The 14762-nt window shown below is 38.9% G+C and overlaps 1 protein-coding gene across 1 annotated transcript in view; it reads right to left on the bottom strand.

The window, feature by feature from the left end:
• The window catches only part of SEH1L (SEH1 like nucleoporin), a 32696-nt gene that overhangs the window by 10581 nt on the left and 7353 nt on the right, over positions 1-14762 (bottom strand). The window contains exons 3-4 of the mRNA XM_047826650.1: positions 14018-14164; positions 6427-6638 (exon numbers count right to left, since the gene is read on the bottom strand). Of these exons, the coding sequence (XP_047682606.1) occupies positions 6427-6638; positions 14018-14164 (359 nt within the window). The remainder of the gene's footprint in view (positions 1-6426; positions 6639-14017; positions 14165-14762) is intronic.

Genomic DNA, 14762 nt, shown 5'->3' on the forward strand with positions numbered 1-14762 from the left:
CTCTTGCTGACAGAAAAGTAGCTCTTTTCCCAAAAGAAAAGGTTTCAAGCATTCAGTAGATTTAAAAAAAAAAAAAAAAAAAAAGCCAAAAAAACAAACAAAAAATTTTTTAAAAAAAGGCGACAGCCAAGAGGTCTTAGAATTTTTCTTCCTGAAAGATTTGGTCATTCACTATGGAATAAAAAGCAACCCTACAGTGACCAATTCATGACAAAAAGATTTTAAGTGCTTTGTACAAAAAGAAGAAACCCTGGGGACTCCTAGATGGCTCAGTAGGCTCAAGTCATGACCTCAAGGTTTGTAGGATAGAGCCCCGCACGGGCCCTTTCTCTCAAAACAAATAAACTTAAAAATAAATAAATAAATAAATAAATAAATAAATAAATAAATAAATAAATAAGAAATCCTGATAAAAGGAGAAAAAGTAGAAAAAGACCACACCTCAAGAAAGCATGCTACCCACATGTCATTCTCTTCTCTAGATTCATTTTTAAAAAGCCAAGAGAAGTAATAAGATAATGAACTCTACTGAAATAAACTCTAGGTTACATTATTTTCTTCATTTCTATACCTAATTACCTCAATATTGATTTCCTTTGCCTCCCTCACCCAAATTAAGTAATATCTCTGTCAACATTACCCCTTGTTTAACATCTGACCTTGACACTGTCATCTGCCAACTTCATAAAGGTGAAAACAGAATGTGGCAATTAAAAAAAAAGTAGATTGATCACCTACATCTCCTTCCCCTTCCTCCTAAGATTCCATGGAAATGATGAAAGAATAACACCATCATAATAGTCCTAGATATCAATGTGCCATCAGAAATCAAGAAATTTAAAGGAATTCCAGGAAGACAGGAAGCAGAAAGAAGACATGCAAGGGGGACAAGCAAAGAGCTCTATTAGTATCAGTAAGGAAGAAATTCCACAAACTCCAGCCTCCTCAATACATGCAAAGAACAGGAATGAGTAAGGGGGCAATCATGAAATGATTCATTTAAAGAACTGCAATCAGAAGACCCCTTAGCTGGCAGCTAACTAGGCTCTAGCTAAACAGAGTCTGAGGAAGGATAAGTGAGATGATCAAAACTTAACAGGAAAGAGACCCTGAAATAAAACAGCACTCCAAAACTGGCAGGGAGAGGAACAGAAGGAACAAAACACATTAAGGTGCCCCATCCCAAAAGTCAAGTCCTCCTGACTTTGGCAATTTGGGGTACCCCAGCCTGTTTTTCTCAGTTCCCTTGGTCTATACTCCCTACAAGGAAATCCTGCCAACACACTCCACCTAAGATGAAACTCAGCCAACCCCTAGGTAAGAGAGTGAGCTACTAAGAAAACAGAGCACCTAGCAGAAGAAAAATACCAATACCTGTTTTCTCTACTAGGCATAATAGTCTTTTGTTCATAACTACAAATAGATAAGACTAACACACAAGGAAAACAAAAAGCATGAAAATAAAGACCAAGATATACAAACGGATCTTTGAGAAAGTACATATAGCTGATCCTCATTATTTGCAGGTTCTTTATTTATAAACTGGCCTACTTACTAAAATTTGTTTGTAACCCTCCCCCCCCCCAAATTCAATATTTGGGACTTTCGTGGTCACCCATGAACATGCCTGCAGCAGCTCTGCAAAAAATTTGAGTCATTTGACCCACGCAGTCCATAATGAGATCGAACAAGATAAGGTTCTGCTTTCTTATTTCAGCTCTCATGCTGAAAACAAGTGTTGCCTTCTATTCACCACCATGCTTTTCATATTTTTGTGCTTTGTGTTGGTGATTTCACTACTTAAAATGGCCCCCATGGGTAGTACTGAAGTGCAGTCTAGTTTCTATGCTTAGCAAGAAGACTATACAATGTGCCTCATGGAGAAAATACTGTGTTAGATAAGCTTTGTTAAGGCCTGAGTTTTAATGCTGTTGGCGGACTTCAATGTTAACGAACCAGCAATATATGCTTAAAAAGGTATCTTTAGGGGCGCCTGGGTGGCTCAGTCGGTTGAGCGTCTGACTTCGGCCCAGGTCATGATCTCACGTCCGTGAGTTCAAGCCCCGCATCGGGCTCTATGCTGACAGCTCGGAACCTGGAGCCTGTTTCAGATTCTGTGTCTCCCTCTCTCTCTGACCCTCCCGCATTCATGCTCTGTCTCTCTCTGTCTCAAAAATAAATACACGTTAAAAAAAAAAAAAATTTTTTTTAAAAAAAAGGTATCTTTAAACACAAACACTCATAAAACAAGGTTAAGTATTTATCACTTGACAAAAATGTGATCAAAGGCTCATGGGAAACCAATCCTATATCTCTCAAAGGAGTGAAAGACACACTTGTCCCCTTAACTGCCTCCATTTGGACCTCAGTCTGTACTTTCTGATTTTTTTTTTTTTCCAACTTATCTCTTAACTCAGGCAAAAGACCCAGCCTGAAAAAGCATCGTCTAATGAGAACCAAAACTATCCCCTCAGGCAGTAACAGCTGCCCTGCTGCAGCAAGACCAAAGTGAATGACCTCAACACAGTGACTAACCTGACCTTTACTGCACAGCTAAACATACCCAATGACCTTTATCCCATATTTTCTTTATATAAACCTGAAGTATTTTCAGCATTTTGGAGACAGCCTTTGTGACACTAGTCCACTGTCTTCCCGATGTGGGCCTCACTAATATAAATTACTCTGTTGTTCCATCACCACTCATTTCTCTGCCTCCGGATTTACTAGCAGCCAGTGGCTGAACCTGTTCCATTTGAGAACCCTAAATTTATTATTATTTATAATGAAATAAAATTCAGAACTTCCTACCGTCAAAAGTCATCACAGTGTCAAAATGACAAACCACAAACTAGGAGAATACACATGCAACAGAGCTCAAAGTAGTTAAGACAAAAATCCTGAAAACTTCCAGAAAGAACAGGCTACCTACAAAAGAACCAGCATTAGACTGACCTCAGACTTCTCATTAACACTTAAATTAAAAAGATTCTCAAGGACACTATCTTCAAAATTCTTACATTATGAACTTAGAACTCTAAAACTAGCCAAACTACAATTAACCATGGGGTAAAATTAAGACGTTTTCTGGTATGTCAGAATTCAAAGAAGTTTGCCATCCATCCGTATGAAAAAAAATATACTTTAAGAGGTGTGTCAGTCACCAAAATTAAAAAAAAAAAAAAATCTAAAGACAACATGTGATATGAAAATTGTGACAGCCAAGTATAACCCAGAAGACTCAAGAAAGAAAACAGAGCATCCATCAGAAGTTAACACCACAAGCTGCTGCAGCCACTCAGGAAAACAGTATGGAGGTTCCTCAAAAAACTAAAAATAGAACTACCCTACAACCCAGCAATTGCACTACTAGGCATTTATCCACAGGACACAGGGGAGCTGTTTCGAAGGGACATATGCACCCCCATGTTTATAGCAGCACTATCAACAATAGCCAAAGTATGGAAAGAGCCCAAATGTCCATCAATGGATGAATGGAAAAAGAAGATGTGGGATATATATACAATGGAGTATTACTCGGCAATCAAAACGAATGAAATCTTACCATTTGCAACTACGTGGATGGAACTGGAGGGTATTATGCTAAGTGAAATTAGTCAGAGAAAGACAAAAATCATATGACTTCACTCATATGAGGACTTTAAGAGACAAAACAAATGAACATAAGGAAAGGGAAACAAAAATAATATAAAAACAGGGAGGGGGACAAAACAGGAAAGACTCATAAATATGGAGAACAAACTGAGGGTTACTGGAGGGTTTGTGGAAGGGGGGATGGGCTAAATGGGTAAGGGGCACTTAAGGAATCTACTCCTGAAATCACTGTTGCACTATATGCTAATTTGGATGTAAATTTTTAAAAATAAAAAGTAAAATCAGAAAAAAAAAACAAAAGTTAACACCAGATATTCTGCATGAACAATAATTTTCAAGAAAAAGATTAGATTTGCATCTATAACGAATATTTACAGTCTAATAATGTAAATTTGGCTATTAACTTTTAGAATCAACTTGTGGGGAAAGACAAATACTTATATTGGGGTGCCTGGGTGGCTCTGTCAGTTAAGCGTCCGACTTCGGCTCAGGTCATGATCTCAACAGTTCATGAGTTCAAGCCCTGAGTAGGGCTCTGTGCCAACAGCATAGAGCCTGGAGCCCACTTCTGTGTTCTCTCCCTCAGTCTCTGCACCCCATGCCCCCCCACCCACCCTTCACGCTCTCTCTCAAAAATAAATAAACATTAAAAAAAAATTTTTTTTTAGGGGCGCCTGGGTGGCGCAGTCGGTTAAGCGTCCGACTTCAGCCAGGTCACGATCTCGTGGTCCGTGAGTTCGAGCCCCGCGTCAGGCTCTGGGCTGATGGCTCAGAGCCTGAGCCTGTTTCCGATTCTGTGTCTCCCTCTCTCTCTGCCCCTCCCCTGTTCATGCTCTGTCTCTCTCTGTCCCAAAAATAAACAAACGTTGAAAAAAAAATTTTTTTTTAAATATTTGTATATGTATTAAATTTTTACAGAATGTAAATATAAATGTTGTACATTTTACCAGTTTTATAAGCAACGTAACAAAACAGAAAGGTGAATGGAAGGTAGAAACAAAATAAGCTAATTTCCTTTTTAAAAAAATGTGAGTCCATATACAATCTAAAAATTGATAAATCGCTCAGTAGAAAAATGGATATATATCATTTGAAATTATGATAATTACAAACATAATTAAAAAACCATCAACATTTCCACAAATAAGACCTCTATCGGGCACCTGGCTGGCTCAGTCTGTGGAACATGTGACTCTTGGTCTCAGGGTTAAGTTTGAGCCCCACACTAGCTGTAGAAAAATAAAATCTTAAAAGAACAAAAAGGTATCAGGGGCACCTGGGTGGCTCAGTCAGTTAAGCATCCAACTTCAGCTCAGGTCGTGATCTCACAGCTCATGAATTCAAGACCCGAGTAGGGCTCTCTGCTGACAGCTCAGAGCCTGGAGCCTGCTTCAGATTCTGTATCTCCCTCTCTCTCTGCCCCATTCCCGCTCACACTCTCTCTCTCTCTCTCAAAAATAAAACATTAAAAAAAAAAAAAAAAAAGATATCGAAGTGGAAAGCTTTATAAATGTGCTAAATGATAAATTCATCTTTCATACAGTGACTATAAATACTGTATAAAGCTAACATAGCAGAATCAAAGGCATAAGTAAATCATTTAAAAATATAATAGCAACTGGGGCACCTGGCTGGCTCAGTTGGTTGAGCAAGCAGCTCTTGATCTCAGTATTGGGGGTTTGAGCCTCATGCTGAGTGTAGAGATTACTTAAAAACAAAATCCTTAAAAAAATTTTTAAATTAAAAAAAATATAATAGCAACTATCAGAATTAAAATCTAAAATAAGAACTATTAGGGGCACGTAGCTCAGTCAGTAGGGCATCCGACTCTTGACCTCAGAGTTGGGAGTTCAAGCCCCACGCTGAGCATGGGGCCTACTTAATAAATAAATAAATAAATAAATAAATAAATAAATAAATAAAAATAAAATCAGAACTATAAGCATTTTTCGAGGGTAGAGGAACATTTTACCTTTCATTTTATACTCCTCTGTATTATTTGAAATTTTTCTTTACCAAGTGATTCGTTTTTCTTTTAATTTTTAAAAATAGTTTAATTAAAACCAACTATGATCTAGTCACAGTCATGCTCTATACAGCAATTAAAAAAATAAGGTAGGACTGGGGTGCCTGGGCAACTCAGTCTGCTAAGTGTCAGATTTTGGCTCAGGTCATGATCTCACAATTCACGAGTTCGAGCCCTACATCAGGCTCTGTGCTGACAGCTCAGAGCCTGGAGTGTGCTTCTGATTCCGTGTCTCCCTCTCTCTCTGCTCCTACCCCATTCATGCTCTGTCTTTCTCTAGCTCGCTCTCTCAAAAATAAAAAGTGAATAAACATTTAAAAAATTAATAAATAAATAAGGTAGAATTAATTATACTAATACATGGGAAAATAGACACAATATATTTGTAAATGAAAAAGGCAAATTTCAAGTAAGCAGAATGTATGTCTATATGTATCTGTGTGTTTTGGATCTACCTTTACATGATACGTGCATACTGGCATATATTTGTATGTTTATACACACATTAAATATTTCTTTGTATTTACATGGGAAAAGCCAGAAGGTACACACCAAAATATTTACAGTGGTTGGCTTCTTCTGTGGAATAAAAATAGGGGACAAGAGACATAAAGGGTGCAGGGTAGATTAGGGAGAATTTTTATTCTACACAATTTTTTTTTAATAATAAACATAACTACTTAAGAAAAACATTTTAAGGAAATTAAACCATCAAATGCTTAGTTTAAAAATTATGAAATTTGTTTTACTAGGATTACATTATCAGGTTTTCTGTGTAAGCTTACCTTGAAGGGTTCCAAGAAATACAACTACAGCTTAGCTTACATGAAATCTCATGCTGCAGAGACCACTGGCTGAGATTCATAACATCTGGTGCCTCATATATTCTTACTATACCATCTGCCGAACAGGTTGCTAACATAAGACCCATATGCTTAGGAGCAAATTTCACATCGGTAACGGATGTTCTGCTATCCACTAGAGTTGTCCTCTTAACCTGAAAACAAAAAAATTATTTATATACAAAATAAAGGATCGTACAGTGGAAAGAACATAGACTCTGAAATCACACTATTTTACTAGGTATGTAACCCTTGAAAAAGTTATTTAAAAATCACTTAGGCCTCAATTTCCTCCACAGCAAAATACCACATACACAGCCAGCAGTAAGAGTGACCTATAATTAATTATTGCCAGGGTGCCTGTGTGGCTCAGCCAGTTAAGTGTCCAACTTCAACTCAGGTCATGACTTCACAGTTCGTGAGTCTGAGCCCCGCATCAGACTCTGTGGTGACAGCTCAAAGCCTGGGGCCTGCTTCAAATTCTGTGTCTCCCTCTCTTTCTGCCCCTCCCCCATTTACTCTCTCTCTCTCTCTCTCTCTCTCTCTCAAAAATAAATAAACATTAAAAAAAAATGGTGGGGGGGATGCCTAGGTGACTCAGTCAGTAAGCGTCTGACTTCAGCTCAGGTCATGATCTCACGGTTCATGGGTTCAAGACCTACCCTGGGCTTTGTCTTAACAGCCCAGGGCCTGGAGTCTGCCTTGGATGCTGTGTCTCCCTCTCTCTCTGCCCCTTCCCCACTCACACTCTCTCTCTCTGTCTCTCAAAAATAAACATTAAAAAAAAAAAAATTAAAACAAAATTTTTTTAATGTATAAAAAGAATTTAATTATTCCCTTTAAGGTAGAAAAAAGTTGACCTTAGAAAGTCTAACTTTATTAAAAGTAGGTACTCTCCCTTAAGCAGACCAGTCACTGAACCAGAAAATGTTCAAATTTTCACATAGGTAGCTTTGTCTCACCAAGTATGCTGCAAGCAGTAAATTAAATGAATTAAGATTTTTTTTTTTTTAATTTTTTTTTTCAACGTTTATTTATTTTTGGGACAGAGGGAGACAGAGCATGAACGGGGGAGGGGCAGAGAGAGAGGGAGACACAGAATCGGAAACAGGCTCCAGGCTCAGAGCCATCAGCCCAGAGCCTGACGCGGGGCTCGAACTCACGGACCGCGAGATCGTGACCTGGCTGAAGTCGGACGCTTAACCGACTGCGCCACCCAGGCGCCCCTGAATTAAGATTTTTTAACAGTAAGATGGAAGACCTGCAACTTCCATCTTTCAAGCATAAATGCCAGTTAGCCCTGTGTGGATCACCACTATCCACTTTTAAGAGAAGGCATTTACTAGAGACCAAGGGAATGGTACAAAGCTGGCATTGTGGTAATTACAGAATTCCAATATGGTATGTACAAGCTACTTTCTAACATCTAGATTTCTGACAGACAATATCAACAAAATGGAGAAATCAGCACTTTAGTGTCTATGGTTACTAAAATACATCTTAAGGAGTCTCAATATTAAAAGAATATCACATAAACCCCAAAGATTGTATCTTTGCAAACTCTTGTCTACAAACACCACTGAATAACCAATACTAATACAACCGCTGAAATAGTGAATGATCAATGACTAAATACAATTTACACTTGTATTACAATTTGTTTAACTAAATACAAATGAGTATACAGATATCCCCTGCTCTTCAAAGGTTTGTGTTATGCCACTTTGCTTTTGCAAAAGACCTAATTAGTACCTTTTCTCACAAACCAAAAGAAATCTGAAGAGCATTTTTGCTTTTGCAAAAAGTGAAAACAGCTTTCAACATTGGTTTTGCAAGCCACTACTTGAAGCACCCTCAGCTTCAACAATAGCACCACCAGCTCCTTCCTTGGGAACTACACAGTATCTCACCATCAAACTGACATAGCTTTGAACTGTCTTTGAGCATCTGTGCTTTATCTCAATTTATGATATGCATCCATTAGCAAAGTGTATCCTAAGGTATCAGAAAAGCCTAAGAAGTGGTGCCTGGGTGGCGCAGTCGGTTAAGCATCCGACTTCAGCCAGGTCACGATCTCGCAGTCCGTGAGTTCGAGCCCCGCGTCAGGCTCTGGGCTGATGGCTCAGAGCCTGGAGCCTGTTTCCGATTCTGTGTCTCCCTCTCTCTCTGCCCCTCCCCCGTTCATGCTCTGTCTCGCTCTGTCCCAAAAATAAATAAAAAACGTTGAAAAAAAAATTTTTTTAAAGAAAAGCCTAAGAGAAGTAATTTTTTGGTTCTGGGAATGTTCAAAATTTTTTCCATGTAAGTTAGCGGTAACTGCTTCTCCACTTTATGCCATTTCAGCTTAGAAAAGTTCTCTTAAGAATGCTCTACTTTCATATAACAGGGGAAACCTATATCTTTAACTAAGTTCAAGTAAAAACCCTATGTTACTACTTACTCCTCAAGCCAACCCACCACAGATACTGACCCATCTCAGACTGACTGCTAGAAAAATCCCTAGTATAAATTTCTCTTCTCTCCTCCCCTTAAACAGTTGTTTGCCTTAGGGAGGGCGTAGGCCAAACATAAGACCAGCCCCTCCTAACATTAAAAAAAAAAATTGTAGGGGTGGGGCGCCTGGGTGGCTCAGTTGGTTAAGCATCAGACTCTCAGCTCAAGTCATGATCTCACGGTTCATGAGTTCAAGCCCTACATCCGGCTACATGCTGACAGTGAGGATGCTGCTTGGGATTCTCTCTCTTACTCTCTCTCCCCTCTCCCCCTCCCTCACTCCCACTCTCTGTCTCTCAAAATAAACTTCAAAACAAATTTTAAAACAGAACACCTGAGTGTCTCAGTCAGTTTTGTGTCTGACTTCAGTTCAGGTCATGATCTCAGAGTTTATGGGTTTAGAGCCCCACATGGGGCTCTGTGCTTACAGCTCAGTGCCTGGAGCCTACTTCAGATTCTGTGTCTCTCTCTCTTTCTGCCCTTCCCTGCTCATGCTCTCTCTCTCTCTCTCTCTCTCTCTCTCTCTCAAAAATAAATAAAACATTAAAAAAAAATTTTTTTAATGAAAAAAAACCTGTAGGGGCACCTGGCTGGCTCAGTTGGTAGAGTATGTGACTCTTAATCTTGGGGTCATGAGTTCAAGCGCCATATTAGGTATAGAAATTACTTAAATAAATGTTTTTAAAAAATGTATAGCATGCAAGCTACAAATCTAGAGTAACTAGAATACTATGGTATTGCCATTAAGGAAACCCATACAGCAATGGAACAGAATAGAGTCCAGAAATAAACCCTCTATATATGGTCAATTGAGTTTCAATAAGGATGCCAAGACCACTCAAATGGGAAAGGGTGTGGTGTCTCTCCTGATCAGATGGGGGCCCCTAAATGTGGGGCAACCCTAAAGGGTGGAAGCTGGAGGCAAGGGCAGTGAAAGGATTCACCTGAGGCAGAACAAAGGAGATAGAAGTTTATCGAATAGAACACAAGGGAGTTAGGGAGAGGAGAGCAAAGCACAGGCTGTCTGCTATAAGGCAGCAGGTGGGGGCTGCATTTAAAGGAGGAAAGTAAAGGAGTTATGGGGACATATGGAACTTTCCCTTTTTTGGTAACTGTGCCTGGTTGTAAGTGGCCCATTGGTTAGTTAGGGCCTATGAACACTTTGAGGTAGGCTGCCTAATGGGCCTGTTTAGATTCACCCAGGGGGTTACTGTGGGCCCTTCTGCCTTGCTTTTTACATTCCATTGCGTAAGCCTGTTGTCTAAAAGAGGCCACTACAAAGGGCAATGGGGCAGTCATTCCAATAAAAGATACTTGGAAAACTGGATATTAACATATAAAAGAATGAAGTTGGGGGAGCCTGGAAAGCTCAGTTGGTATAGCATGTGACTCTTGATCTCAGGGTCATAAGTTTGAGCCCCACGTTGGGGGTAGAGATTACTTTAAAAAAGAAGGGTGGGGGGGGGGTAGAGAATGAATGAAGTTGTACCCTTACCTTACACCATATACAAAACTTAAGTAAAAATGAACAAAAGACCTATGTAAGAGCTAAAAATTATAATTCTCTTAATATAAAACTTTGGGGAAAGTCTTTATGGCATTGGACTTGACAATGATTTCTTGAATATGACACAAGAAACAAAAACACAGCAAACAAAAGAAAAAAATTAACTGGACTTCATTTTGTACATCAAAGGTGACTGTCGAGAGAGAGAAGGCAACTCACAGAATGGGAGAAAATATTTGCAAATCATATACCTGAAAAGGGATTAATATCCAGAATATAAAAAACTACCACTCAACAGGAAAAAAAAAATTGTTTTAAATGGTCAAAGGACTTGAAAAGACATTTCCCTAAAGAAGTAAAGAATTCTGGTAACAATTCCAGTTCGGGGGTTGGGGGAGAACCCGCCCCCCCCCCCAACACACACACACAATTCTCAGATAGCAGTAAAGCTGTCCAAGAATTCAACTCAATTCTGACTCCATGTACCCAGAAACAGCATCAGATTCCACAGATTAAGAGCTCAATCGTGCAAGACTGCCCCCACTTCGGACACCTAAGCAGCTCTCAAACCTCAGACATTTCCCTTAATAGATTACCAATTTATTATCAAAGGATAGAACTCAGGAACGGCCTGATGGGAGAGATGCATAGAGCAAGGTATGGGGAAAGGGTAAGAAGCTTCTATGCCCTCTCCAGGCTAACCACTCTCCCCACATTTCACAAGTTCACCAACCCCAAAACTCTCTGAACCATGTTCTCTGGGGTTTTTATGGAGATTTCATTCATTACAAGGACATGACTGATTAACACATTAGCCAATGGCAAGCGATTCAACTTCCAGCCTCTCTTACCTCCCCAGAGGCTGGGGATGACACAGAAAGTTCTAGCCCTCTAATCACAAGGTTGGCTTCACTGGCAACCAGCCCCCAACCTTAGGCACTTTCCCAAAGTCACCTCATTAACATAATAAAAGATACCTTTATCACTCTGTACACTTAGGAAATTCCAAGGGTTCTGGGAGTTGTAACTCAGGAACTGAGTTAGTAAAACCAAATATACATGAAAAATAAATTTCTTATAAATGAAGACATTGCAAGAAGATATACAAATAACCAATTAACACATAAAAATGTGTTCAACATCATTAACCATTAGGGAAATGCAAAAAAAAATGGAATTTAATAAACAAAACAGATGAACATAGGGAAAGGGAAGAAAAATAAGATAAAAACAGAGGAAGCAAATGTAAGAGACTCTTAAATACATAGAACAAACTGAGGGCTGCTGGAGGAGAGGTAGATGAGGGGATGGGCTAAATGGGAGATGGGCATTAAGGAGAGCACTTGTTGGGATGAGGAGTGGGTGCTACATGTAAGTGATGAATTACTAAATTCTACTGAAACCATTATTCGACTACATCTTAACTAACTTGGAATTAAATAAAATTTAAAAAAAAAAAAAAAAAAAGGAGATGCCGTTTCACACCCACTAGGATAGCTATAATGGAAAAATAAAAAAGATAGCAAACATTGGCAAGGATGTGGAAAAACTGGAACACTCTTGCATTGTTGGTAGGAGTGAAAAATGGTACAGTCATTCTGAAAATAATTTAGCAGTTTCCAAAAGTTAAAACACAGAACTACCATATGAGCCAGCAACTCTACTCCTAGGCACATACTCAAAAATATTAAAGGCAAGACTTCAGACAAATATCTACATAACAAATTTCATAGTAGCAATACTAGCTAGGATGCAACAAGAAGTTAATCAAGTAAGAAGGCTCAAAGCTATCAGCAGAAGGGAATAGGGAAAGGGGCAAAAGCAGGGAATATATTTTGTTTTGGGGAACCAATAGTTCTAACCAAGGAGACACCCAACTAGGTGTCTTACCTGATACTGATAGCCCCTTACGTGATCCAGTGTGAGCTGGACTAGACCTGAGGACAAGCAGAGAAGCCCCCAAGTTATCCTGAAGCTACTTTTAGCTCCTTATATTAATATCTCCTATGGGCGGAGTTTTCCACCATTTTTTGAACACTGATGTACACACTAGCATGTTGACATCCTAGGCATGAGCAACCCAAGTGTTTATGCAAGCTCCCTGCCCCTGTCCCCAATACACTGGATAAAACCTTCCTAACTCCACAAGGAGACACTGCTTTGGGAGCTCTTTGTCTCCTTGTAACAAATAATAAACAGGTTTTTGCTTTCAACACTTTCTTGGGTTGTGTTGAATTTGATGCACCCCAAGTGGCAAATCCCTTGAGTTTGGTTACAGCATTTTTTACAATAGCTAAGAGGTAGGAACAACCCAACTATCAATCTACAGATAAATGGATACACAAAATGTGTCATATACACACAATGGAATGTTATTCAGCCGTAACAGGAATGAAATTGATCTTTGCAACAATATGGATGGACCTTTTGCTTAGTGAATCAAGCCAGATACCGAAGGACAAATATTCTATGATTCCATTTATATGAGGTACCTAGAGCAGTCAAATTCCTAGAGACAGAAAGTAGAACAGAGGTTACCAGGGGTTGGGGGAATGGAAAGAGGAGGTACTATTCAACGGTACTGACTTATGTTGGGAAAAATTAAGTTTATATACAGATATTGGTGATGTGTACACAGCACTGTGAATGCAATTAATGCCACTGAATTGTACACTTAAGTTACCATGATAAATACTATGTTACGTATATCCTACCACAATTTATAATATACAGCAGAAAAAAAGAGTAGTATTGATAACATGCAAGCATTAGTGTTGAGAGGAAGGTGGATAGGACTGGTAAATAGAGAAGGAAACACTGTTATTTATGTCCTTATAAAGGCAGAGAATATATCCAGAAAAATACACAAAAAACTTATAATAGTGGTTGACTCTAGGGAGCCAACTGTGTCACTAAAGGGGACGAAATTGTCACTGTATACATTCATTTATACCTTGTGTCTAATTATCTATTAAAGAAATAAACAAAAAAAGAAAAAACATTGGAATGGGTCTTAAAGGTAATCTACTTCAATTCCCTCACTTTATAGACATGAAACTTGACTAGTACACACATTATACTCTTATTTAAAATCAAACATCCATGCCCGGCTAGCTCAGTCGGTAGAGCATGAGACTCTTAAAATCAAACATCCAATCAGGAAGAGCAGAGAATAGCAGAACCAGATAAAGAGTATATTTTATAAGAAAGCAAAGGTAACCACAAAGGAAAAAAAACAATATTTTAATGGATTTTTAGAGTGCACTCACTCTAGGACAATGCAAATACTGCAGATTTATCATGAAAGTTATCATCAAACAATGCCATGAGTGTTCCTGAGTACCACTTCAGGCCCAAGAAAAAATTAAATAAACAAGTAGGAGAAAAACACAGAAGAGGAAAAATAGAACTGGTAAACACAGAGAAGAGTGATAACATCTTATCAAGTGCCTGAAGTGTTCTTGGAAAGACTGATGTTCCTTGGCGATCATGCACCCTCCTCCCCAAAACCCCCAAAACCAACAAATGTCTCACCCAATGACTCTGTCCTCGCAGTTTATCATTTGATTCTCCTACTATTTCTTCCCACACAGCAGCTGTTCGGTCAAAAGAACAAGAAGCCAAAACCTGTCCAAATTCAGGATGGGCCCATGTCACACGCCACACCGATCCACTATGTGTCTGAGGAATTATTTAAAAAAAAAACAAAAATTTACTCATATTTCACACAAAGTTTTACTTGAGGAAACAACACAGATGTCTTCAATAAGAGCAGAATGCTATTCAATTTTACATTTAAATAAACAATTAAGTTCTGGAAATTTTTAACTTTTAGAAGATAGTCTCTACTTAGGATTATGGCCCTTTTGGAGTCAAGTCCTTCTAACATTTTTTTTTTTAATTTTTTTTTTTTTTAACGTTTATTTATTTTTGAGACAGAGACAGACAGAGCATGAATGGGGGAGGGTCAGAGAGAGAGAGACACAGAATCTGAAACAGGCTGCAGGCTCTGAGCTGTCAGCACAGAGTCCGACAAGGGGCTCGAACTCACAGACCGCAAGATCATGACCTGAGCCAAAGTCAGACACTCAACCGACTGAGCCACCCAGGCACCCCCTAACATTTTACTAATAAAGAAAAATCCAGCTGGATAAAGTTGACCTCTTCCAGTATTAACAGAGACCTGCTTCAGAGTTTAGCCTTATCAAGCTTTAAAAAAAAGATCTATCAGTCCACCGTTTTTTTTTACTTGCAAATTCTCTCTACAGGAAACAGCCAT

The sequence above is a fragment of the Prionailurus viverrinus genome, chromosome D3 (assembly GCF_022837055.1).
Source record: "Prionailurus viverrinus isolate Anna chromosome D3, UM_Priviv_1.0, whole genome shotgun sequence".
Classification (NCBI taxonomy): domain Eukaryota; kingdom Metazoa; phylum Chordata; class Mammalia; order Carnivora; family Felidae; genus Prionailurus; species Prionailurus viverrinus.